The 25,137-nt window shown below is 56.0% G+C and overlaps 7 protein-coding genes across 7 annotated transcripts; 5 read left to right on the top strand and 2 right to left on the bottom strand.

Moving 5' to 3' along the window:
• Positions 1 to 288: 288 nt before the first annotated feature.
• On the bottom strand, positions 289 to 1,063 carry B0T26DRAFT_281937 (uncharacterized protein). The gene has a single exon (XM_060434154.1). The coding sequence runs from the start codon at positions 887 to 889 to the stop codon at positions 431 to 433; it is 459 nt and encodes a 152-aa protein (XP_060295918.1). The 5' UTR covers positions 890 to 1,063; the 3' UTR covers positions 289 to 430.
• An 837-nt stretch (positions 1,064 to 1,900) lies between these two features.
• B0T26DRAFT_281898 (uncharacterized protein) lies at positions 1,901 to 2,582 on the bottom strand. The gene has a single exon (XM_060434152.1). It carries the CDS (start codon positions 2,442 to 2,444, stop codon positions 1,974 to 1,976), a length of 471 nt encoding a protein of 156 aa, XP_060295917.1. The 5' UTR covers positions 2,445 to 2,582; the 3' UTR covers positions 1,901 to 1,973.
• A 1,215-nt stretch (positions 2,583 to 3,797) lies between these two features.
• Positions 3,798 to 4,847, top strand: B0T26DRAFT_281901 (uncharacterized protein). The gene is made up of 2 exons (XM_060434153.1): positions 3,798 to 4,531; positions 4,616 to 4,847. The coding sequence occupies exons 1-2, from the start codon at positions 4,002 to 4,004 to the stop codon at positions 4,755 to 4,757; spliced, it is 672 nt and encodes a 223-aa protein (XP_060295916.1). The 5' UTR covers positions 3,798 to 4,001; the 3' UTR covers positions 4,758 to 4,847.
• Positions 4,848 to 9,287: 4,440 nt separating this feature from the next.
• Positions 9,288 to 11,601, top strand: B0T26DRAFT_751223 (uncharacterized protein; the record flags this gene model as incomplete). Its single annotated transcript, XM_060445349.1, has 2 exons — positions 9,288 to 11,195; positions 11,281 to 11,601. The coding sequence occupies 2 exons, from the start codon at positions 9,288 to 9,290 to the stop codon at positions 11,599 to 11,601; spliced, it is 2,229 nt and encodes a 742-aa protein (XP_060295915.1).
• Positions 11,602 to 12,351: 750 nt separating this feature from the next.
• On the top strand, positions 12,352 to 14,848 carry B0T26DRAFT_708613 (uncharacterized protein). The gene has a single exon (XM_060441903.1). The coding sequence runs from the start codon at positions 12,425 to 12,427 to the stop codon at positions 14,459 to 14,461; it is 2,037 nt and encodes a 678-aa protein (XP_060295914.1). The 5' UTR covers positions 12,352 to 12,424; the 3' UTR covers positions 14,462 to 14,848.
• Positions 14,849 to 21,120: 6,272 nt separating this feature from the next.
• Positions 21,121 to 22,352, top strand: B0T26DRAFT_740657 (uncharacterized protein; the record flags this gene model as incomplete). The annotated part of the gene is made up of 3 exons (XM_060443869.1): positions 21,121 to 21,357; positions 21,425 to 21,522; positions 21,605 to 22,352. 3 exons carry the CDS (start codon positions 21,121 to 21,123, stop codon positions 22,350 to 22,352), a joined length of 1,083 nt encoding a protein of 360 aa, XP_060295913.1.
• A 451-nt stretch (positions 22,353 to 22,803) lies between these two features.
• Positions 22,804 to 23,461, top strand: B0T26DRAFT_281651 (uncharacterized protein). Its single transcript, XM_060434151.1, has one exon. The coding sequence runs from the start codon at positions 22,904 to 22,906 to the stop codon at positions 23,276 to 23,278; it is 375 nt and encodes a 124-aa protein (XP_060295912.1). The 5' UTR covers positions 22,804 to 22,903; the 3' UTR covers positions 23,279 to 23,461.
• Positions 23,462 to 25,137: the final 1,676 nt, after the last annotated feature.

Below are 25,137 nucleotides of genomic sequence, written 5' to 3'. Positions count from 1 at the left end.
GGGCTGCAGCAGGTTGGAGGTGGAGCTCGCGGCCGAAGGGAAGTTTGAGGTGCTCGAGATGCTGGTAGTGCTGACGCCAAGCGCGGCCGGCAAGCCGGGTCCACCGGTGTCGTGGCGCCGAGTGCGAAAGGCGGGCGGGCCACGCATGCTCCCCACCCGCGAGATGGCGCCGTCGGCCGAGTCCCGGTGGCTCTCCTCCTGCGTCACCCACCAGTCCCACAGCAGCCAGCCGATAAAGGTGGCAAAGCTGCCCCATCCCACCACCGACACGGGGCTCACGCGCTCCTGGAAGATTCCCACGAAGCAGACAACAAAGATGATAACGGAGCAGACGTGCTGCAGTATCACGGTCGAGTCGGCGATCAGCGGCCAAAAGTCGTAGGGCTGGACACGCGGGTTCCGCTGGAGGTTCTCGAGAAACGTGGCTTGATCAGTGTAGTTGTCGGGATCTGCCGGGCACAGAGAGTGAGAGAGTGTGTGAGCAAAGACAACGCCAAGAATTACGAATTGAAGGGGGCGTACATGATTGCTTCACCCATAGCAGCTTCTGGAAACGCTTCCGCCTCCTGCTCCTGCTGCGACTTGCGTCCTTGGGCTGTCTGTGGCGGCGGGGGCGCGACTCGTTCCCGGAGCCATTGCCGCCGCTTTCGAAGCCGCCGCCAAGCCGGCGCGGGGGCGAGGCCGATGCCGAGACGAGGGCATCGCCGGGGACCAAGAGGCGCGAGGAGGGGTCAGGGCGGCGTGAGGAGGCGGCTGCGGCTGTGATGCTGTTGTTAGAGGTGACGGGGGCGGTCGAGGAGCGGACCAGCCCTGGCAGCGGCAGCGGCAGCGGCAGCGTCTCGAAGTCGGTGGGTATCGCTGATTGATGGAGGCCCGAGGGAGGGGCCATAGGTCATAGGAGCGTCTCCTCCATGCAGTCGTCGCGGGTCGCGCGGGGGGTTGCAGGCGCTGGCTTCTTCATCGAATCGCGACGGGGGATGCTAAAACAAACTTTGCCTTTGGTCCGACTGCGCAGCAAGCAAAAGACAGGTTTCACCATCCTAGACCTGCAGGCGGTTTCGGTGGAGACGGCACGGCATCTCGATAAACCTGTCGCGCTCGGACCATCCTCCAAGTGATTAGCCTGCGATTGCCGGATTACATAAGGTGCACACACTGGCCAGAAATACGTAGTCCGAGCTGCCACTGCGATTTGACTTTTGAGCATCTGACCACTACATCGAGACTGTCCAGCTCTCGTCGCTTTCTGCTCCAGGCTTCACAAAATTGTGACATCCGAGGGCAAGAATCCGATCCGGGGTGTCTATTGCGGCGGCGCACCCTGGTATTTGTCGTTCTATTCCGAGGAGTCGTCCATCAGAGTGTGGAGACGCTCGCCGATGCCAAGAAGAGGATTTACAGTCTAACACAGCCTCGGGCTGCTAAGCCTCAATTCAGGGGTTGACTTGTGATCTCTGATCTCTCAGAAGCTGAATATCAAGGGGCTCTTCCGCCCAGTGATTTGTGCACGAGCTTGGACCTCAAGGTCTCAGTTGCGTCATATCCATAGCCATTCCCCTCGCTTTGATCCTCCAGAATGGCACGGCAGGTGGACGCGAGGTTGAAGAAAGGAAAGAAGAAAACGAGGGCCAGGATATTCCCGAGATGAAACTCGCGCTAGTAAATCGCGGGCCTTTTAACTATACGGGCAGACGTCGAGACAGAGGCTGGGCATCGCAGGCATTGGAATCCCAGTTGCAGTTCATCAGACGCGGTTTCTCGCCATTGGGCGAGACAGCGGGGCCCCCGCGCAACCGAGCATTCCCCTGTTGCATTCCAGAAGCTTGATCGATCAATGGAAAGAATCGGGAGCGGCCTTTTCTCAGGGGCCTTTCTTGGAAGCTCTGGTCGAGATCGCCACCGGGAGCGCCCAGAGTTTTGCGACATTCAACTTGCGGCGGGGTTACGAGTTTCGGCGACGATCCCAAGATACCTTACCTAACCACGCTACGGCCAAACAAGGCAAGGCAGATATCACTCTTCCTCAATCTGCCCTCTAGATCTAGCCAACAATCTGTGTGGTCTCTATGGTGGATGAATACGCAGGACAATGACGCGGCAAGTGATGGTTGATAATCAAGCTGAGTGAAAGTAACCCGAGCCCTAGGATCGGATGCCAGATGAGCCCCAAACGCGAGCCGCCATTCAAGTTGCTTCATGGAGCAAAACATCAACAGTCGGTGAATCGCTGGGCGTACGTTGCCTCGTTTGTCTTGGCATGCACTGCTTGGGTGTTCAGGAGCACTTGATACGCGTGTCTTAAGAGTCTTGGCAGGGTCTCGCAGGTCAGGAATCAACGACGGAGATGTTGCGGGTCGATAAACGAGGCATTCTTGAAAGGCGTTTTCCAAAGGAATACGAGACTGTCTCTGGCTCTGTCTCTTGACCTTCTCTTTTGAACCCATGAGAGAGAGAAGGCGACGGGGTGGCCGGGTAACTAAACCCCATGGCGAACCTTGGTTTGGGCAGCGGGCAGTTTTGCGGGGGCTTGGCAGCTGTTGTGAACGCCGTCAAGCCTCTCCCGCAGCAGTTTCTAGTCTGCCGTGGGGCATTGACGGAAACGCCGCAGGGCATGAATTCGGAATGCGCCGGACAGATGGGGCAGACCCTGGAACAAATGGAAGGGTTTCCACGATGGACGCTTGCGTGCGTCCCGCGTATTTGTGCGAGAGACGACTAGATGACCCGCGTGGACGCCGCCTTGCCTTGCTCCTGGATGTCAGGGGATGAAGCCACTTGCCAAGTTGGGACAGTTGAGACCACTTCATTGGGGGGGCTGGCGGCGCTAAGTGGGCCTGGGCGAGCCTGTGAGGTTGCCTCGGAGGCCCAGGAGCGTTTCGGCGGGGCGGGCGGCTTCGCTTCAACCACTGTACCTACCATTTGCGGAGCGACATTTTCTCTGAATTACTAGGCACCGCATTCGATCTCGCATGCGCGTGTCTAGACCCTCCGTGGAAACATTAGACGGGCACGCAGAACTCGTATCCCACCAGACCTGGCCGTGCCGCTACGAGCCACTAGAATGAGTGCCAGCGTCACGGCAGGTGCATTAGCTACTCATGCTACTCATTTCTAGTCAGTATCGGGTGGCATCTAGTCTTGACGGGCCCCATAGACAGTCGCCTGCCCCGGGCTTGATGGCACCTCAGTGGATCCGTTCCAGGTGAGGTCCAGTTTCCATCTTAGTGGCCGCAGGGCCTAGGTGCCTGCCGCCAGGCAGACAGACAGACCACCGTAGCGATTGGATTGACGGCAGCTGTCTGTCAGTCAGGCCGGCGGCTGCTTCTGCTTCTGCTGCCGGCACGCTGCGCCGGGAATGAAAGTTGATGCGCCTCATCCCTTCTCGGACCTTTTGTCGTGGGATCTGCCCTGGCCTGCTGGCTGCTCGTCTTGGGACATGCGACCCTGCGCAGTTTCCGCTTCCGACGATGTAAGACCCGTTTATGAAGTGAGATGTTCTACCTCTTTTTTCTCCCTGCCCGCTCTCGCTTTGTTCTGCCCACCCTCGCGTCCCGTCGGCTCTCTCCCTCTTTGTTTCTTCGAGTCGCGATAATTACCACTTCGACTCAGAAGCCCGCCCCAGCACGTCGACGCTTTTAGGCTGCTGCATTCCAATAAGACGTGGCACTCAGCATCCGACGTCCCGCCCCCAGATTCCCTCCCACTGGTGGCGGCATTTTATAGATTGGCTGTCTGGTGCTGTCTGTCAATTATCCGGAGCCCCTCTGCCCGTCCTACATTGGAACCCCAGTGTAACGGTAGTGCAGGCCAAGACTTCCAGAGCAGCGACCCTTGCTCGCTCTACCTGGGGTAATCGGTTCGGACGTGCCTCGGGTCTGGTCTGGCCCTTTCGCGGCTCGTTATATGTGCTCGACGCCCTGTCTGCTCCGTGGGACTCGTATCACATACACCAACACTCGCCTTATCGACCGCTCCACCGCCCAGAGTCGCCCGTCGTCATCATGAAGCCAAGGAGTCTCTACCTCGCGCTTGGCCTCGTGCCAACGGCCCTATGCGCACCTGTGCCAGCCGTGCTAGTAGAAGGCATCGAGACTGCCCCTGAAACATCAGCCTTAGCGCAGGCGCTATCGAGATTCCATCCAAAGCACAGCTTTTTCAGATCCGCCCCTGAGGTCGTCGGAGAAAGTGCTCCATCTCCAGCACCATTCGATAACCGTCCTTTCACCCCTACGGCCTCGGACAAGCCCTCAGACGTACTCGCGTTGCCGCGCCCGATAGCCACTGACTACCTCCTCTCGGCTACTTCAGACGGGAAGAGCCACGGCTCTGCCGCCGCAACGCCAGGGTCAGATGCTGACGACTCGTTTACGATCACCGAGATGGAGGTTACCGTTGGGATCCCGTCACAGGGCATGCCGTGTCGCCGCGCGCGCCTGTCACGAGACCGCAACGACATGCTTGCCGTCTTGCTTGCCGTGACCTTCCTCGCGGTAGTCGTCATGGTCGAGACATGGGCATCTGTCTGCCGCAGGTTAGTAAACCCACCTTAGGCTCTCGAGCGTCACTGCGCAATAGTAGCGCCCACATGGCAGCCAGCGTTGCTAAGTCTAAACAGTGCACGGTACCTGTTTTGCAGGCAGGGGGCCATCCGGCTCGAGGAAGATAGCACGCGCCAGTTGCTATCAACTGGGGCGGCCACTGACGACTCGATGGAGGGGCTGGGGGAAAAAGACGACTGCGAAGCAAAATTCAGGTGACGAAACGGAAGGATGGCACCTTGGCAGGTGTTGGAGAGATTCATTTCTCTTGTTTTCTTGTTATCTATTCTTTTTAGTTCCCACTTTTTTAAATCCTTTTCCAGCAGATCAAATGGCAGGCGAGACTCATGGTGTCATAATTGTCAAAGGGACACGGCGTTTTGTGCTGGTCATACCAAATGTGGCTTGGGTTATCTCGAGGAATTTCTTTTGAGTATTGGGAATTACGCATCCGGAGGAGAAGAACGGGGTGCATGAATTTCAACGGGGGACAGACATGTCAGAGGAGCATGGCCATTGTGGTGATTCCGGGTGGGCGCGATAGCATCGACAGGCAGATGAAGAAGACGGAGCCGAGGGTCATACAGAGACTGGGTACTGGCGGCCAGCTTCGGGAGTTGGAAATTAAATCTTGCTGCATCTTGGGAGGCAACCAAGCGACAAACTCACCGCCTGACAATCTGACTTGTACACTACGACCCCTGGATGTTTGTTGACGTGGTGTTTGGGAACATACCGGCTACTTTAATAGGTATTTCTAGAGAATGGATACGCCTCTGAGGTTCTGAAATAAGGATTTTAATAGCTTTTACCCCCCTCGGCGAAAACCCTTTAGAGCGACGCGGCTCGTAAAGTATCGAGGCCTTTCAAATCTTGGAAAGTCCCCGGATAACAAACATTCAAGGATTGGATGGTACCACCGACTTGGACGAAATATGCCGCAAGTTAATTGCCGGTACGGATAATATAGATGACTTTCGTCGCCCAACAACGGTAGGAGTCTGAGCCATAGGTACTTAACTTACCTAGTATTTATATCCGTACAATACAATACAAAGTGCTGACATGGAGACCGATTTGAACCGCTGCCGCCGATGGAACATGGATGGTCGGGACGAGCGTGGGAACTGAATGGGCTGGCGGCACATGTCATGCCATGCCTGCCATGCGACGGGACGAATTTGTGGAGAAGACTGACTTTGACTGGCAAAAATAAATAAGGATAAAGCTTCTCCCGTCAGCTTTCCCCTCCCTTCCCTTCCCGGCTCCCGTGAGCTGCCCGATCCCGCAGCCATTCTCCTGCTGGCTGGCCCGAGTCGGCCGCTCAAGCCCAACGGGTCCCGGCGCCCGCAAAGCAGCCACTCACGGAGCCTGGTGATTACCTCCCTAGTTTTACTGAGGAGTACCCAGTGTAACGGTCAACAGGGTAGCGCGTGCCTTGGGTCTAGTTTCACTTTCAGGCTTTTGGTTCTGTCTACACAGTAGTAATATCGAGGAGCAGAGCAGAGCCATACCTTTTGCCTCGCCAACCTCGTTGATGCCAGGTTCGGGCTAACCTAGGTGCTCTACCTTTACTAATTGCCCCATCGCGGTTATTATTATTGCTGTTATAATTACGGATCTGCTTGGTGATCAGATAGAAGGAAGGCCGATAGCCTATCGCAGCGCGAGGACCGGCGTCAGAGTCAGATTTTGGCCTCACGTCAGCAGCTGCGAGCGCCAGTGTTATCGTGGCTTGCAAGGGTGTTGATGCAGCCCAGCTGCCTCCGCATATCCGCGGGCTGCAGGCTTGGAAGGTGGGGAAAGTTAGGGATTTTAGGGTTTGGTTTCTCAGCCCGGAGCACCCACCTATCGTTAGGAGGACCCACCGAACTGCAAAAACCCGGGATGGCAGCTGGTTTCAACTAACGGCTTTTTTTAGCGTAAAATCGGTACTTTTGGATAGTGGCCCCCATATGTAGATTTTTGGTCTTTCAACACGCGGATCACCTTCTGGCCCTTGACCACCTTGTTGAACAAGGGCGGATTTTGTCACCATGCCTACCTACCAAAGCGAATCCCGAGGGTGTTCCTTTACCCCCCTGTAGAGGCAGTATGCGCGAACAAAACGGACTTCCTTGTGCGCACGAGATGCTGGCTAGGTATATGACAAGGGCATCGATATTTGTTACGAGGGAAGACTGTCATCCTTAATGGCACCTCAAACAGCGGCTTGTAAGTCATTGGAGTCATGTTTATGGGAGTCCATTGCTAATTTACTATGTAGGTTGCCATGGATGCGTATCTCCGAACCGACCCACCAGACCCTGCGAAGCCAAAGGGTCGCCCGCGCAACCAGGGCGGCCCATTCGGTAACGAGGTTGCGATAACTAGCGAAGTCTCCCTTCCTATACGCCCGGCACCGCGCCCTCGCACCTACGAGATCACAAGCACCTATACATTCCTCTGCACGGCGGCAGTACTCGCGGTGGGAGCTCTCGGGGCTCAGTCTAGAAGCACTGGATGACGCAGACTACATCATTGTCAAGGAATGCACGGGGAATGAGGCTAGTCAGGGACAACAACAACAACAACAACAACAATAACAACGTGCTACAAAGAGAAAGGCTGGTGTTGAGACCCCGGTGCCGAATCCGCACCTCAAACTACAGGCTTTTGCGTTGTGGGAGGCCCGCAAGGCCAAAAACGTACGCATATCAACATGCGTACGCATGCTGACATGTCCCCCTGACAGGCTCAACACCATAAATAACATCACCACTCTATTCGAGCGGCCTCACATGCATGCATGCACTTGACTATATGCAAATCGGTCCATTTCAACGAATTGGCCAACAGCCAGCTCAACACCCTGATTTGCACCAAATTTATCGAGGGGCCACTATCCAAAAGTATCGTGAGGGTGGGTGGTTCTCCTAAATATATTCGTCAGCCGATGGGGAGCTGCAAAATAATTTGACAAGCCTAACCCGCCCCTAATAAAGAGCTCGGGATTGGGGATCCTGCCTCGCTTTAATCTATAGAACTCGGCCAAATACCTTCAAACTCTTCACTACATGTCGCACAGAAATATTGGACTAAATAGGGGTGTCTTTGGCAGAGGCCACTTTTGTACGGCACTTCAAAAGCGGTAATTTGCTAGACGAAGCTGCCTCTAGTTCGAGTCCAGTTATGGACAAATGTGGCCATATCACTCCATGAGCTGAGAGCCAGTCTAGTCTGGCATAGCAACTAACTCGGCACCGCTAGACCCTGCTATAACTAACCCCAACCCACCACCCTACTTGGCTATTTTCATTCAAGTTAACACCAAGTCCTAAGATGAAGAAGTCTTTTACCATCATATCATGCTGTCCACTGCCACTTTCGTGGCTCTCGTCGCGGACGGCTACTTAATCCCAGGCTACAATACGGTGCTCATAATTGGAATACACACTACGACCGTGATACTCTATCAGCTTATACACTCGGTGCAGGACGGTTTTCTTGGCGTCCACATTGCGGCGAACAGCCTGGCAAATGACTTGTGGCAGATCACAGGATTTCTTCGAGATGCCACGACAGGCGGACCATCTAACATCACCTCTCAGTGGAACAATGGCACTATGAATTCTGCAATTATTGCTGGCTCGACCAACTCATCGCCGATCCGTCAAAAAACGGGATATGGAATCCTCAGCACGGCAGACATTGAAGGAAAGTGGGAGATGTTCAAGACTGGCATTGTGGAGAACCTCCTCTCCCAGGTGTAGATCGGGCGCTGGTCATTGTCGGGAGCGACAAGCGTGGAACGATCTTTGGAATCCACACGCAGGCAGAGCAGTGCGGTCAGTCCCCTTACCACTGGTTTGCCGATGTCCCGGCCAAGAAGCACGAGCACATCCATGCCCAGCCAAAGGCGACAATCCATGGAGAGCCTACAGCGGTCGCGTGCAAAAATAAAACCCCCTTGTCAGGTACCTGTGGGGCAAACACTTTGCGCGTTTTTGACCAATAAGTACTCGGCATGGGGCTTTTTATTACCCATCATACCACAGTATCATCAAATACAGGGGCCAGGCGGATAATACGATAGAGAAAAGAGGTGTAACGACCCCGACAAATATGGATTGCGGAAGCTGAGGTGGGATCTAGGCGACCCCAAAGACAGCCCGGTATTCCGTAGCTGACTGGATGGATGGTATGTTGCACCGCATGCACGCCTCACCAAGACCCCTAGCTCGTCTTGAGTTAGGCAAGCCAAACCAGTGAAGTGAGGTAAGCAGGCAGCCCAAAACTTGACCTGAACCCCCCCGCCCTCGCCGTGCGTGCTTCAGCCCTCCCCCCTTCATATCATTTCCGACGAAGCTCCTCAAAACCCCGTCCGGACCCCGAGAAGTTGAGGAAAACTCGGGCAAAGTCTTTTCTGCTGCGGCTTTTTGGAATTAAAGACTACACAAAGTTGCAGGAGCAAGAGCACACCACCCCAGCCTGCTGGCGCATCCACTCTCGAGCAGCATCTCAGTCGTTATCGAACTCCACCTACCTACCTTAAATTTAGGGACATCGTGGGGAACGAGAACCCCGCACCACAACGCCACCAGCCAAACTACCCCTGAAACCTGAAAGGGACGAACACCCTCTCCAACAGTTTGCCCTTTTTCTCGCCAGGACAACCCAGGTCGCGCCCCGGGACTGCTATATATAGCCTGCTTGAGTGTTACGCCACGTGGGGGCCAAGCCAAACCGGGCCTGCTGAGATATTGAAATATGTCGTCACTGCAGATTGACGAGGGCGGCCGGCGCGGGCGTTCACGGTCGCCAGCCGGAGACCGCCGGGATCGCGACTACGACGACGACGACGACAGCGGCGGTCGTGACCGTGACCGCGACCGCAGCCGCACCCGGGTCTCGGCCAATGTGGTCGAAGCTGCGCCTTACCCGGGCTCTACTGCCGAGTCGTTTCGCAGCCCCACGGAGGCTTTCCGTGGAGGCCCCCCCGAAACCTTTCGCAGTCCCCCTTCGGCTTCGGCCGCCTATGAGGAGTACGAGCGCCTGTCCAAGTGGCCGCCCGCGCCGCCTAGCGACGACGGCTACTATCCCGCGCCGCCCCGTGAGACGTTTGACAAGCGCGACCGGGACCGCGAGAGGGAGAGGGATAGAGATAGGGACAGGGATCCGAGAGACGCGCGGGACAAGAGGGACCAGGGCAGAGACCGCGACAGATACTCGGACGACGACGATGACGAGAAGCTTAAGCAGCGCGCCAACCTGTACCACCTTCCGCAAAAGTATGCCACCAACATAGTGACGGCCGAGCCTCCCGAGTCGCCGCGGCAGTCGCGTGACTCCCTCCAGGACAGAGAGCGCGAGAGGGACAGGGGCAGGGACCCGGACAAGGACCGCAGAGATCGCAAGGAACGCGAGCGCCAGCTCCGCAAGGAGAAGCTCGAGGACGACTTGGCCTACGGGAGCACTCCTATTCTGCCTGCCAAGCCCTCACCCGGGTCGCCGCCCGACTCGTACGGCTACGCCCAGCCCAAGCCGTGGGAGTATGCCAAGGTCGAGGAAAAGGCGAGCACGACGTACGGCCAGGACCCGCGGTACAGCAGCGGCGGCCTGACCGCCCCCGGCTCCGGGCGCCCCGGCGGCCGCTCGCCCAGCCCCGGTCCCTCGCCGCTCAAGTCGGCCATGAAGCGCGACCGCTCGCCGCAGCCTCCGACGGCGCGCATGTCGACGCTGACGGTAAACACGGGCCACCATTCGGCGTCGCTGTCGCTCTCGGCGGCGCCGCCGTCGCCCCTCTTGGAGTCGTACCACGGCACGTACCAGTCCATGTCGCCGATGCCGTCGCCGCTGCTCCTGCCGAACCACACGCAAGTGCTCGAGGCGCTGTCGCCCATCGGGTCCGAGGACGAGCGGGCCGGCGACAAGAAGCGGTCGCGGCGGGCGCGGTTCCACGACCCCGTCGACGACGCGGCGCGGCTGGCCAAGGCGCTCAAGGGCGAGAAGCGGGCGCCCGAGACGGAGCCGCTAGTCGAGATCCTCCCGGGGCTGACGCACGAGCAGGTCATGGAGCTGCGGGTCGAGTACAAGCGGCTGGTCAAGACGGGGTCGGAGCGCAAGGGCGTCAACATCGCCAAGCACATCCGCGCGCGGCTCAAGGACGAGGACCCGAACCTGATGAAGGTGTGCTACGCGACGGCGCTGGGGCGGTGGGAGTCGGAGGCGTACTGGGCCAACTTCTGGTACCACGGCGACAAGACGCGGCGCGAGCTGCTGATCGAGGCGCTCATGGGGCGCACCAACGACGAGATCGGCCTCATCAAGGACGGGTTTAGCGACAAGAAGTACGCTAACAGCCTGACCAAGTGCATGAAGACGGAGCTCAAGGAGGACAAGTTCAAGAAGGCCGTGCTCATGGTGCTCGACCAGACGCGCATGGAGGAGGCCGACGGCTACGGCCGCCCGCTGCGCCTCGACAAGGAGCTCGTGTACGACGACGTCAAGCAGCTGCACCACGCCGTGCGCAGCGACAAGGGCGGCGAGTCGCTCATGATCCAGATCGTCACCCAGCGCAGCGACAGCCACCTGCGCGAGGTGCTCAAGGCCTACAAGGAGACGTACCGGGGGGCCAACTTTGCCAAGGACGCTCTGAAGAAGAGCGGCAACCTGGTGGTATGTTTTTTTTTCTTTTTCTTTCTTTCTTTCTTTTGTTTATAACAAGAAAAACCGCTAATCACTGACATGACACGGAAAACAGGGCGAGGTCCTCACGCACATCCTCAACGGCGTCATCAACAAGCCCGTCCGCGACGCCATGCTGCTGCACCACGCGCTGTCGGCGTCCAAGCGCGAGGAGCTGCGCCGCGAGCTGCTCATCTCGCGCCTCGTGCGCTACCACTGGGATTCCACCCATATGGTGGCCGTCAAGCGCGCCTTCCGCGACCAGTACGGCCGCGACCTGCAGGACGCCGTCCGCGACGCTACCTCGCGCGAGTGGGGCGACTTCTGTGTCGCCCTGTGCATCACCCGCGTCCCCGACGACGTGCGCCGCGTCGAGCGCGTCGACATTCACCGCTGAGGGTGTTGTGTCCGGCTTTTTGGTTTGGGGGTTTTGGATAGTCTTTTTTGGGGGGAGGGGTTTGGCTCTGCGGATCTGCGGATCGGTCTGCTAAAAAAAATTGGATTACCTACCCGCTGGCCTGTTTGCAAGAGGGCTTGGTGAGGGCTTCATATGAACTCTGGTGTGCATGGTTGGTCTGGCGTGTTGTGTATGGAATATGTACTAAAGAGGACCGGCCGAGATTGTGCTTGTATTCATAATACAACACGCCGGTTGCTGGGCGGGTGCATCATGGCTCATATTCCTGCTGCCGGTCGCTGCAGTGGGTTCCTGTCACATTTATACAAATATATATATATATATAGGTATGGTAGGTATATACCCGCCGAGGGGGTTGAAGCCTGGTTCGTTGGTTTTGGACTTTGTTGGAACCTGGCTACGTACCTGAGGCATGAATGAACTTGCCTGGACCTTTTTGTTTTCTGTCACTGAAAATGCCTAGATAAGCACCTGAGGCTGCTGGTCGTTATTGGTTCTTATGGACCACCTAGTTGTGGGAGTCTGGGTTTTTCTTTCAAATGCTCTCTCTCCTCATGGCCCCGGGATGTTGGAATAGGCTTTTGGCTGAACTCAGCAGGCCCGACACCTGCCACAAGACACCAAATTCAAGGGTTAGGGCTGTATGTACCAGCTCGCGGTATGACTCTTATCGGCCACTGCCCCAGTGCTGATAAAAGTGCCCCGCCATCCCACCTCACTCCCGTGCCTCGACACTCGCGAGCCTCGACACTCGCAACTGCTCGACAACACCACCCCAGAGCTCTCAACCCAACGACACTACATGTACTTACACAGGCACCCGGATTTGCGCAACACAATGGACAAGAAGCAAGTCGAGCCGATACGGCGGCCGCTTTACCTCTACGACCTGCCCCCAGAAATCCTCAGAACGCTCTCTCTCAAGACTGGTGCAGGGTTCCCAGCGCAGCAACAGCAGGAGCAGGAGCAGGAGCAGGAGCAGCTGCCTCACGACACCCCTGATCAGCCGCAACAACTCGGCTCAGACCCCGCCACCCCAGACACCGCTGTTGGGTCGCCTTCCTGCTCCCTCTGCAGCTTGGCTTTCGCAAACGCCCTCGAACAAAGGGGCCACCTCAAGACCGACCTCCACCACTACAACCTCAAACAGAAGCTCAACGGCCTCTTGCCCGTCTCGGAACCCGAGTTCGAGAAGCTCGTGGCCAACCTTGACGAGAGTATTTCCGGCTCCGACTCGTCACCCAGCGAAGATGAAGAGGACGAGCCGCCCTCCCGCAAAGACACCACGCTGGTCGCGCTCCTGAAGAAGCAGGCTACCCTCGCCGACAAGCGCGGCCCTGATGTCACGACCGAGGACTCTTCGGAGGCCAGGAAGAAGAGGAGAGGCGCGGCAGGAGGCAGCTTGCCCCTTTTGTTGTTCAACTCCCCCACGCTGCCCGACAGGTCATATTTCGGGGTCTACAGGGCGCTTTTCACGGCAGAAGAGCTGGCCAAGGAGGACGCCATCATCGACGCCATCAGGCAGCGGCAGCTGGCTCCGATATCGATGCCCAAGACGGGGAAAGACGGCAACGTGGCGCCCTCGGCCCACAAGGGGCGGCACATCTTCATGTGCATGATCGGGGGCGGCCACTTTGCCGCCATGGTGATCTCGCTGGCTCCGAGGCAGACCAAGAACCACGCGGTCGGCCCGCTCAACCGCGAAGCCATTGTGCTCGCCCACAAGACTTTCCACCGCTACACGACGCGCCGCAAGCAGGGCGGCTCGCAGTCGGCCAACGACAACGCCAAGGGCACAGCCCACTCGGCCGGCTCTTCGCTCCGCCGGTACAACGAGCAGGCGCTGGTCGAGGACGTCCGCGCGCTCCTCGCGGACTGGAAGCCCTTCATCGACACGGCCGACCTGCTCTTCATCCGCGCGACGGGCGCGACGAACCGGCGCACCCTGTTCGGCCCGTACGACGGCCAGGTGCTGCGCGCCAACGACGCGCGCGTCAGGGGCTTTCCGTTCAGCACGCGCCGCGCCACGCAGAACGAGCTCATGCACTCCTTCATCGAGCTGACCCGGCTCAAGGTCAAGGAGATCGAGGTCGAAGCAGCGCCGAGGCCCGGCCCCGACGCGTCGTCCAAGCAGCCCGACGCGGCGCCGTCCAAGCCCGCGCCGCCGCAGCTGACCGAGGAGGAGCAGGCGGCCCTCTTGCACACGACGCAGATCCAGGCGCTGGTCCGCCGGTCCAGGCTCCCCGCGCTGCTGTCGTACCTCGCCACCAACAGCCTGACCGCCAACTTCTGCTTCGAGCCCGCGGACCACCACGCGCCGACGGCGCTGCACCTCGCCGCGGCGCAGAACTCGGCCCCGCTCGTCACAGGCCTACTCACGCGCAGCGGCGCCGACCCGACGGCGCCCAACGGCGACGGCATGACGCCGTTCGAGCTGGCCGGCGACCGCGCCACGCGCGACGCCTTCCGCGTCGCCCGGGCCGAGCTCGGCGAGGCCGCGTGGGACTGGGACGTCGCGGCGCGCGTGCCGCCGGCCCTCCTGCGGTCCGACGCCGAGCAGCGCACCGACCGCGAGCGCAGGGAGAAGGAGGCCAAGGAGGCCGACCGGCGGAGGGCCGAGGAGGATCGGCTGCGCGCTGCCGAGGGGCCTTCGAGTAGTAGCGACAAGGTTGGGTCGGGGAAGAGGACTAGAGGTGTCGTGGGCGTGATAAAGACGCCCCAGGAGAAGAGGGACGAGGAGGCCCGCGGCCTGACGCCCGAGCAGAGGATGAGGCTGGACAGGGAGCGGCGAGCGCGCGCAGCTGAGGAGAGGATCAAGCGACTCCATGGGGGTGGTTAAGAAGAAGAGACTGGTTGGCTAGTCACGGTTGGCTGGGTGAGTGGTGCTCAATGAAGGTTGCAGGTAACTAATTAACTCCCTGGGCTCGAGGGAGCGTGTGTGCCTTGAATCAAAATATTATAATATGAAGCTTGTGGCTCTGACTCTGTCCAGCTGTTTGCCGTGTCTCGGCTGGGTCGGGTCATGTTATATTGCTTCCATGACACTGTCTGCGTGTGTGCGTGTGTAATAGACAACCCTTTTTATTTACTGGGTTAAAGGGGGTTAGCTATCTACTATCTACCTACATAGGCAGCTAGTTCGGGGTGGCCTCTGTATAACGTGATAACGGACAGCGACATACATATATATACTGGCCTGCTGCCCTGGGCATGGCGTTAAAAGGCATCAACTGTGTCTTTATATATATGCGATTGTGGTTCTGATATCTAGCTGAATATTTGGGTAAAATCCGTTGATCGAACTAAACCACCGACGACCTGGTCTTAATTGGAGCTCAAAAAGGCCCATAGGCCGTCGAAGTACTCTTCTTCGGTTTAATAGAGCTACGACCTAGCTTTCCTTTCTAAGGCCCTCCTCCCACGGCTTATCTACGTCTTCTAGCCGCTTCAACCAAGTCTTCAACCACTTCTCTTTAGCTTTGTTCCTGGCGATTGCTAACGCTAGGCCTAGGCCTTTCCGTAATAAGGTAGTTCGTTGTTCTCTATCAAGTTTGAGGACTGCTTCCCTTTTCGGCGAATCCCCGGACTGCCGTTGCTTCGTCGGCCTAGTTATGGGGTATAACCGGGGTAATTGAGCCTGGATATTGTACTGGTCTAGGAGCAGGTATCAGTAATACGAAGGCTCTTGATTCTACATGGTTAGTAGAGCCCGAGGGTTATTGGTATGCTTGAGCCTTTGATTGGCGCGTTGGTTGATGTGGTGCTTAGGTCGTGCGAGCTGACTGAAGCGTGGATTGATGGGTGTGTGCTGATTAGGGAGACGGCGCTTGTTCGTGAGGAATGGTGAGAGCGATCCTGTGTAGCTAGATATTTGGTGCGTTTTTATGTGCCTTGGGCGAAAACTTTGATCTTGTATAGCGGTGGTAAGGTTCGTGAGCTGGCCGGTATGATTCTGTCGGAGTAGTGCCGATCAATTGTTTGACTTTTTGCTATATCGTGGTAAATGCTTGTGGTAACCTTAATGTGTACGTGGTGATGTCAATTTTACAGCGTGGAAGTTTTTTGTTCGCTCCTTGATGGAGATGATAAATAAATAAAGAAATACTGGAAAGATGGTGTTTGTTGGTTTTCTTGTTTATTATCCCTGGTGTTTGCAATGGTGATAAGTCTTGACATCCCGCGATGATGACGAGAGAGAGGGCGAAGCAGAGACGGTTGGTGATATGACTTTACTCGCCGTTACACGTTTCTTAACCAAGTTTTCTAGTCTTCTGGCAACTGCATGGATAGCTTGTAATTAGTGCCCTTTCACCAAGAAAGAAAAGGGGTAGTTAAACGCAACCTACACGGTGGCTGACTCTTTCGAGCGTGCTTTAAAGTTTCTTTCTTACCTGTGACTGTAGCGGGCAGCCCTACAGGAAATAATAGTGTGTTCATGGGTCTTTCAAGACACTACTGCCCATAAGGACCTGACGTTAGGAAGCAGCAATTGTAGCTGATTTTCCCGTCAAGGGCCAAGACCGAGAATGAGTGTTTGATTTTGGGGATAGGACAGGCCAACCCGCAGCCAATTATATTCGTGATGCACTTCAAGCACGAAGATCCGTCTCTAGAAAGACGCTACTCCGAAAATATTCAAGTATAGCACCGTACCAAATTCCCTCGAAAGCCATCGCGCTTTTCGGTCCGCAATCGGCGATATCTAAGGTAAGTAAGGTAAGTAAGGTGAAGGATGTCAAATCGGAGCCTGCCAATTCCGAACATTTTCGAGGTCTTGGCTTGCCGACCCACCACCGACTAGGCGGGTAGGGGTCGTCAAAAGACGGGATGACGTCAAAGCCAGACAGACGGGAAACCCACGCCGCCGCTCTGCCGAAATCGAACAACGGTCAACCCGAGCTTTGACGACAAAGGACCCGATCGAATGTCACACACACAAACACACGGACCAATTCAATGTCTGCACTGAGTCGTTCGCAGCAAAGCAAAGCAAGCAGCAGCAGACACAAAAGGGACTAGGAGAGAACAACCCCTCCATCTATTCACCGAAACGCCAGGCGGGCTCCCCATCCCTCACACAAAAAAAAATACCAAGCACCCATCATATCATGGAACGTGGCTCGGTGCTTCGCATTTTACTTCGCGGGGCGAGCCCGTCCCTCCCTTCCATACTCTCCACACAACCACCACATGTCCTCGAACTCCACCAGCCACAAACGAAAAGGGCTTGTCAAAAGGTTCATGACTCTCTTGTTGGTCGTCGGCGGTTCGGCATTGACCATTCCGACTTGAGACTTTTTTTTGTTTTGACGGAAAGAAGCCGGGAAAAAGGCGGGGAAAAGAAAGGCGTCGACGAAAAGAGGTCCGCGGAAAATCCGGGCCCTACCCAAGGTAGCATGGGTAGGCAACCCGACCTAGTGAATGAATGAATGAATGACGCCGTGCTTGCTTGCTGTAAAACCATCCTAGCAGCGAACCGCAAGACACTCACGGGCGCCGCATATCCCAAGCATGATCGCGGGACCATTTACATTTTGAACGGATAAGACCCCTGACGACTTACGAATGGCTAATTCGTGTGGCTGAGCAATGACAATGTGCACCTGGGTTGTAGGTGTACGATACTGCATGCAGCTGCCTATCCATAGCTCTTGAAAATAGACGGCCGACAAGATCCGAGCGGTGTCGGTTTTGCGCATCGCAGGCCGACTTGGCCGACGGCCGGGTGGACTTTTGTATGTGTGTGGCTTTCGCACACAACCTGGGGTAAGAAACGCCCCAACCATACTACGGGTATATCCCTCATGTATTTTTTTTCTTCAGGTCGCATGCAGAACGAAAGCGGTGCACGCGAGCAGAGCAGAGCGGAGCAAAAGCAAGGCAAACAATTGTGGAAACAGGCATCAAGATTGTCAGAAACGCGCCCTTTCGTGGTGCCCGTCGGGAGATCACGGGCTGGCCCCAAAAAAAAAAAACGTGCCGCCGCCCCACCACTTGCTGACCCTGACAAGCAATGGAGTGGAGGTCAGCGTCGGGTTCCCCCCCCAGGCGCGGCTCCAGTGCGCTGGACACCCCTTCGGCAGCTATCCCGCACCATGCCTCTTTTGGGCACATGCACACCGTCTTAGAAATCCTTCTGGAAGCGTCAAACTGCATGCCAAGACAAAGCCCGTTTGCGCTTGCGCACTGTGGGCAAAGTCAGGTCGCCGCCGTCCAACGGCAGCAGCTTCGCCAGAGAGTGAAATTCCGCAGGGAGCCGGGGCCATACATAGGCATAGGTAGCACTCGCTATATGTTTAGCCACTTTGCCTCTGTGCCAACTGACTTGGCGTTGTATCTCTTTTGAGCCTCGCGACTGGCTTCTCGAGGACAGGCATCTTGCTCCGTCGTCTTCCATTTTGGCGGCTTAAAGAGGCAGTCAGATATTGTCTCTTGCTCCTCCCAAATCCCAACAGCTCGAGGCTGGACACGTTACACAGGCCCAACCCCCCAGAACAAAAATATTCCCAAGCGGCCGCGGTTATCAAGAATTTGGTTTGCCGTGCATACAAAGTAGGGCATTCCGTGAATCGGTTCAAGCCCCCCTGTCAGACTTCGGTGATAGTGGATCCAGAAATAGTAAAAGCTAGCCAGACAACGTATCTTGACTGCTTGTGACGAGACAACTCCGAGCTTCACGAAACCGCGCCGTATCGGATCCTATCTCGACTAGATCAGCGCTCTATCGCGAAAAACCAAAGCCAAAACCTGGTGGATCGTAGTGCAGCTGCACTTGCTGGGGGTAGGCACAATATCATTGCTGCAAAGCCTGCAGAACACCATCAAGTGCCAGTTGGCAAGGTGGTAGGAGCAATTAATAACAAACACACTAGCAGTCATGTTCCTGCTAGGTGCTGATAGAACCCAGTTGACGGGACGCTGCTGAGTGAGGGAAAGCAGGCAGGCATGCCTCGGATCTTGATCGGGCGTCTGTACGAAGGTATCGCAGCTTCGCGTCGGAGCGCATTTAGCTAGCTAGCTAGCAAGCGGAGCCTTCAGACTCGAGCGCAAGCCGCCCATCCAGAAGGAAAATTAAGTGAAAAAAGAAAAAAAATTTGGTCGTCGGCATGGTTCAAGATGGTAGGGACTGTTTCGGTTAATTCCACATTTTTCCTCCTTGGATCCGCGCAGGGGGGTGCTTGCTGTGTGTCGTCGAGCTTGAGCCCTCGATCCTCATACCAGTACATACATGCGAGTCCACTACAAGTGGAGTTTCAGCGTCATAGGGTTGGTCGAGGTTTTGATGGTTGGTGTTGGCGGTTTGCATTGGCGGTGTCTTCCTTTTTTTCTGTTCCCCGAGCCGCCTCGCTACCTACTCCCCCTTACCATTCCCGTCAAAGTCAAGGACCGGGATTCGGCCAGCGGCCACACCCGCCGGTAAACGGAAAGGACGCCGACTCTTTTGGCAAAACGGCGATTCAGGTCCCTTCGAGTATTGAGCCCGGAGTTTCGAGCGAGGTGAGGGAGGTCAGGGGGAAAAACATGCCATTCTATGCATTAAACTGCGCTGCGCTGCACTGCACATGGGTCTCATTCAGGTTTCTCTGTGCTGGTCGGCCTCGTGACGGATGGAGACAGACATTGGTAGGTACGAGGTAGACGGTGATAGGATCGACGTGACTCAACAACAAGGAGGCCCCAAAGAGGGAGTTCCGTGGACGCAGACACGGACGCGGGCGCAGACGCAGACGCAGACAGTACTGAGCACATCGGTGCTGTCCAGTGTAAAGAGAGTCGACTGACTGACAGTATTCCGCCCGTGCAAATGCAATAGGCGGCTGGCCGGGTTTGGGGCCTTAGGCAGCGGGCTCCGCGGAATACTCTTTCCACTCCCGTTTGGCGGTTGCGGGAAGCCGCTTACTCAGAGCAGGGAAGTCGGCGTTTAAGGGTCCATCAACGTCCGAGGTTTTGGGCCGAAGTACCTCCATGTACCCAGCGGTACCTGCCACACATGGGATCATGGGCGCGTGGTGGGTCCAAAGCCGAGGTGCGCTAGCCCCGTTCTGGGCATACCAAGGATGGCTCTACGACTCGGCGCGTTAATGGTCGTTGCTCGGTCCAGCAGCTATTCCCAACCAAGAAAATACGCTTCCCGTTCGAGCCAGGACAGGACAGGACACAGCAGCGACGATGGCTTCTCTTCTGCAAGTGCAAGCAGGGTCTCGAATGCCATGCCATACCCTTCTTACTCAGCCCCGGCGAGCGTCGCGTCAGCTTCAACCATTGAGAAAGGGCGTGGGCATGAGTAACTTTTGCGACCAAGTTCCTGGTTTGACGCAACTACTCCATTGATATAAAGGAAGCTTGAGGGGACTTGCTTGGCAATCTGTTTTGGAGCACCATCCCACTACCGCATCGCAGCATCCCTGGAAGCTCTCGTCCGTACGGCTCTCGGCATTCAGTGCCTTCCCGTGTGTGGACCGAGTACTGCTGCTGGAACCGAGTCGAGGGCCATCCATTGACGGCTTTGGGGGCATACAAGCCGGATTCGACTGGGGTCACCGCAGGCAAGAGTCTCCTCCACCGAAACAGGCGGGATCGATCCATACACTACGTACCAGCGATCACCTCCAGGATCCAAAGGCTGCCAGGCGTGAAATTTCACCACGACTACCTAGACGACACTACAGCATCGCATCCGATCATCGATCACCAGGACAGGACATCAAGCAAGCAAGAATTCTGCCAGGCGGGACTTGTTAGCAGCCGGGACTGACCTCAGGTGGGCTCCTGAACCTGAAATACAGTGGAATACGGTAATACCCACGCTATCAACCTCGGTACATATGTACCTGGACCCCACAGCAAGCAAGCGTCCCAAGCTCCAAGCACTGCACCCGCAAGCACTTTGCAGGCAAACCGCCATTTATTAGCCCGCGCGCACTCGGACATAACGAACAGGCCGACCGTTGATGCCAACCCGTCGCGCGCGCGGCGCAAGGAACCCGAGAGATTACGGATACCTGACCTTAATCGACTGAAGGGTGTGTGTGTGTGTGCACTGGGCCATTGACAGGCGCCGGAGTACGGCATCGCCTCGCTAGTCCTCTTTCGAGTTCCGTTTTCCAACTTTCGATTGCCATTCCCATTCATTCACTCGGTTGCTGGCCATACCCATGTCTCCCTGCCCACCACTGGAACCCCGTCCTTCGTTCCCAGCCTTACTCCATTATTAATGTCGAGTCATTTGCACTTGCTTATGCACTCGCTTTCTGCTCATACACAGTAAGCACGACTGAGCGTGGCTTGCCCGTCCGTGGTGCCTTCTGGAATCCCTTATACTTGTGGTTGGCCCCTCGCCTCGCATCTCCAAAACAGCAACTAGCACTAGTTGCACTTCACTTAACACACACTCCCGTCTCCTCAACCTACGCACGTCGCTGCTCCTCCACGCCACCGACCCAAGGCCACCCCCTTAGTGTCCCAGAATCGAGGTCCCGACTTATATACGCCACCAAGATGGAAAGTCTACCGACGCCCCCCAATGAGGAGAACCTCAAGTTACACGGTTCCAAGAGACAACATACTAGCTCCAAATCAGTAAAAACAGTACATCGCGGCTCCAAGAGGGCTGCCACCACACATGCCCACCACCCCCCATCACCGTCTCAGGACGGCCACTCCCACTCAGGTGGTGACGGGAGGCACAAAAGAGTATGGAAGGCCTGCGAGAGGTGTAGAATGAAAAAGACAAAGGCATGTTAATTTTCATGGTACCCGAGCACTACCTGACTGAGTTCACTCTCACTAACACCCACCCCAGTGCGACGGCGAGTTCCCATGTAAGAGGTGTAAGGACGACGGACTGGTCTGCACCGCCGGCACTCGCAAGAAGACCGAGTACAAGCAGTTGCCCCGAGGGTATGTGTGATGTCCCAGCTTGTTGCCCCTGACCAACCCATCTCGGCGCGACGTTCAGAGAGGCTTATACCGAGGCGCTCAGGTATGCCGAAGTGCTCGAGAACACACAGTTCGCTCTCATCGCCACGGTGCACAAGCTCTACGCCATGGTGCGGAATCGGCAGGCATGGGATCTTGGGGAACCTGAACTGAACGACCGGGGTCAGCCCGTGATCCACAACATTGCTTCCAGGCTCGGCTGCATACGGCCGAACAGCGACATGGACCTTCCGGTCCACTCTGTCTTTCCCGAAGACGAGGCGGGACTAGCCGAGCTGGCCAGGCAGCTCGAGGAGCAGCAGAGGGAGACGGGCGAGCTGGGTGGTGGAAGCAACAGACAGGACGCCGATTACTGCAACCGAACCGACCGCGCAAGCTCGTCGGAGCTCGACCACTCAGACGTTGAGCAAGACTACCGCAGGTCTGCCTTCCGCGGAAGCACGACGGCCGTCACCATGTCGCCCCAAAGTATCAGCTATACCGACTTCGATCTGAACTCGACGGCGCCACCATCCGAGTCGTTCGCTAGCCAGTCGCCCAGCCACCTATCCACAGCATATGCATCGTGGATAAGTAGACCGACGTCGATGGGATTCGAGAGCAGTCCGTCACAACCGTTCGTCCCGACGGGATCGTACCTCGACATGGACATGCTCAACCAAGGCCTCCTCGAGTCTAATTTCGGCACCATCAAGCCCCACGTATTATCGTGTCCGAATCCCGAGGTCATGATGGGCATGGGAGACCCGATGATGTACTCGGGGTACGACGCAGATGCGCTCAGGCTATGACCGAGACCCCGACAAAGACGATCGCTGCCGAAGAGATAATGGGGCGGAGGGTGCAGGAGGGAGTGGCATTACAATGGGGTGTGTGCCAAAAAAAAAGACGGTCATGAATCACTAATTGGGGCGCTCGGCGCCGGCAGTTGCTTACACAGAGACGCGCACTCTACGAAAGACTGCGGCCGCTATTTTACACGGGGTTTCCGTACGGGGTTCCTTTACCGGTTTTCTTTTCGGGGGTGGGAATCTTTCAGGTTGGCATGGAGTCTGGGGCTTGGTGCTTTTAGAAAGGGATGCTCCCGCTTTCGAGTTGGGCAAACGAACTGGTCTCTTTGAATATATGCATTGCTCAAACATCCACGGGATACGATTGGGGGAGGGAGGGAGGGAACAATTCCAGATACCGGTAAGGTATGATTACCTGGCACGCTTTTGGGCTAGGGGACCGTCCCACGAAGCGGCCACGGGCAATTCGAGATTTTTTACTCATCACACATCATGACAAGACTGTGCACAAGAGTGAGCGCGAAACCCACAAAAAACGCCACATGTAAGACATGTCATCTCTTTCTTTTTTTGGGTTCTTTGTTACGCCTTTTTTTGCTATGACCCGAACAACTGGATTTCCGTCCCCGCTCGTCACATTTCCGAGTTACTCCCGAAGCAGGGCCCACCCTTGCCAGCAGCCAAACAAATGGGACTCTGTCTTACTCAGCCCTCTTCTTTACGCCTTGAACAATTACGTGCAAAGATGCGAAAGCGAGAGCGGGAAGGTGAGATGGAAGGTGAGAGTGCGGGCGTGTCTATGTGTAACCTCAGCTAAGACGAACCAAACCCCCGCCCCGCCCTCTTGGTCCGTCTGGGCCCAGCCCCTTGGGAAACGCAAGATGGGATCACCGTCATCGTCATCACTTTGGGCCTCTTCTCATTAGCACTTGTTGGTGTCGTTGACTTATATTATTACTCCCACGTTCAAGCTAAGGTAGACCCGGCAAACCAAGGTGACTATAAACACCGCGCCGGCCTGCCAGACGCCAATTAATTACTGAACAACAAAACAAAAGACACAAGGAAAAAAAACATCTCACTCTCTCGCTCTCCTCGCTCTCTCGCCCTCGCCATGATCAGTGGAGAACGGTGTTTCGTTGTTTGTTTGATGCCGACTTTCTTGGGTCTAGGTTTTATTTACTGATTATTGATCACGCGATACTCGATTGTGTAGGTACCTAGGTGTCTGTATCTCTCTGTCTATGTAAGGTGTACCTCATGTAAGTACTGTACATACATACCGAGGTATATGGATATGCGCGGCTTCGGGAGATATAGCAACGTCCCGACGACGACTGGTGATGAAAGAAGCACGCAATTTCTCTGCCTGCCAGGCCAGTGTAGCAGCGCCGATTTATTCCGATTCCTACCACACATATTCATCAATTCTGTAAGGAGTAATGTGTGTGTGTGTGTGTGTGTGTTGCAACGCAACGCAACTCTCTTTCTCCCGCCCTGTCGTTGGAGATTGATGGGCAAGGCAGGGCGCACAGCACGCGCGCGCGCGGTGTGTGTCGCGCGGAGAAGAGAGTGGACAAGGATTGTAATTAGTGGTTGTGGTGGGGAGGGGGTTATCTGGTCTCCGTTTTGTATTTTACGCACGTATGTATGAAATTCAGCGCAGTGGTCCGTACAAGTCCCAAATTAAGTTGAAAAAAGCCCATGTCTTAATTACAGTGTTCCTATAAAGGAGCCTTTTATTTTCTTCTTCACCCCTGCCTACCCGTAGCGTCTCTATCTCGGGGATAAACAAAAAGAGAAAAGTACCGGGCGAACGACAAGGTTGACGGGGATATTTGATATATATGTTGACCAAAAAAACGCTGCGGAGCATATAAGATATATGCAAAGCCCAAGTGTAAAACGCCCTCAAAAGCAGGCCATCTTAATTTATCGGGCGGGCGGCGGGCTCTCCCGAGTCGGTATCCGTACCTCCTCCACACCGCACTCGTAAGGACATAGGAGAAGAAACATGTCGCGAGCGTATTTCATTACAGAATTGGAAAGAGCCACCTCCAGATACCTTACCCAACAACAGGATACGTAGTTGAGAACCTTGCTAGCTAGCCAGCTAGGCCCCTTGGCCAGCGATATCAAGTCGAGAGAGGGAAAAACAAGGCCGGGACCGAGCCGGCAGCGGATTCGGCGCGTGGCGTACGGGATACGGGGCGGACGGGAGGGGAGGGGAGACTAGCTGGCTGGCTGAGACCCAAAATTGGGGAATAGGGGGCCGTATACATGTCTAAATGCCGACGGCGGGTACGTAGTGTAGTATAGGACGGGGGAAGGGTGGTGTGATGTCTATGGAAGGAGTGTGGAGGAGGTTTCAAGATTGTGATGTGATGCGATGTGTTGTGGGTGATGCCCGTCTTTTCGAAGAAAATGAGATCCGGAATTGTTTAAAATTGGGAATGGGAGAATCCGAGATTCCCAATCAACAACGTATTGTATATACGGAATACGCAGCCGACGAGATCGATCAATGCTTATTTTGTCTCTTCTCCTTATTTCCAGCCCCAGGAAAGTAAGACAGGAACACATCATAGGAGACCCAAAGTATGCTGTACGCACATGCATAAGGTACGGATATCTTGGCACGTTACGCTTCTCTCCGCACCGCACCGTCAGCAGCACACACTGTCCATGTCGTCGTCGCAAATGAGGCAAAAGTCTAAAAACGCCAAAACACACGACACTCATCCCGTATTTCGTATCTCGCCTCGCCCGCCCCGTCTACTTATCA

The sequence above is a fragment of the Lasiosphaeria miniovina genome (assembly GCF_030549165.1).
Source record: "Lasiosphaeria miniovina strain SMH2392-1A chromosome Unknown B0T26scaffold_4, whole genome shotgun sequence".
NCBI lineage: Eukaryota > Fungi > Ascomycota > Sordariomycetes > Sordariales > Lasiosphaeriaceae > Lasiosphaeria > Lasiosphaeria miniovina.
Note: the sequence above shows the minus strand (reverse complement) of the source record. Positions and strands in the feature narration are given on the sequence as shown.

Coding starts and splice junctions, on each gene's coding strand:
- B0T26DRAFT_281937 (XM_060434154.1), bottom strand. CDS start 889: ATGGCCCCTCCCTCGGGCCTCCATCAATCAGCGATACCCACCGACTTC.
- B0T26DRAFT_281898 (XM_060434152.1), bottom strand. CDS start 2,444: ATGGGTTCAAAAGAGAAGGTCAAGAGACAGAGCCAGAGACAGTCTCGT.
- B0T26DRAFT_281901 (XM_060434153.1), top strand. CDS start 4,002: ATGAAGCCAAGGAGTCTCTACCTCGCGCTTGGCCTCGTGCCAACGGCC. Junction 4,532..4,615: donor TGGGCATCTGTCTGCCGCAG/GTTAGTAAACCC, acceptor AAGTCTAAACAG/TGCACGGTACCTGTTTTGCA.
- B0T26DRAFT_708613 (XM_060441903.1), top strand. CDS start 12,425: ATGTACTTACACAGGCACCCGGATTTGCGCAACACAATGGACAAGAAG.
- B0T26DRAFT_281651 (XM_060434151.1), top strand. CDS start 22,904: ATGTCATCTCTTTCTTTTTTTGGGTTCTTTGTTACGCCTTTTTTTGCT.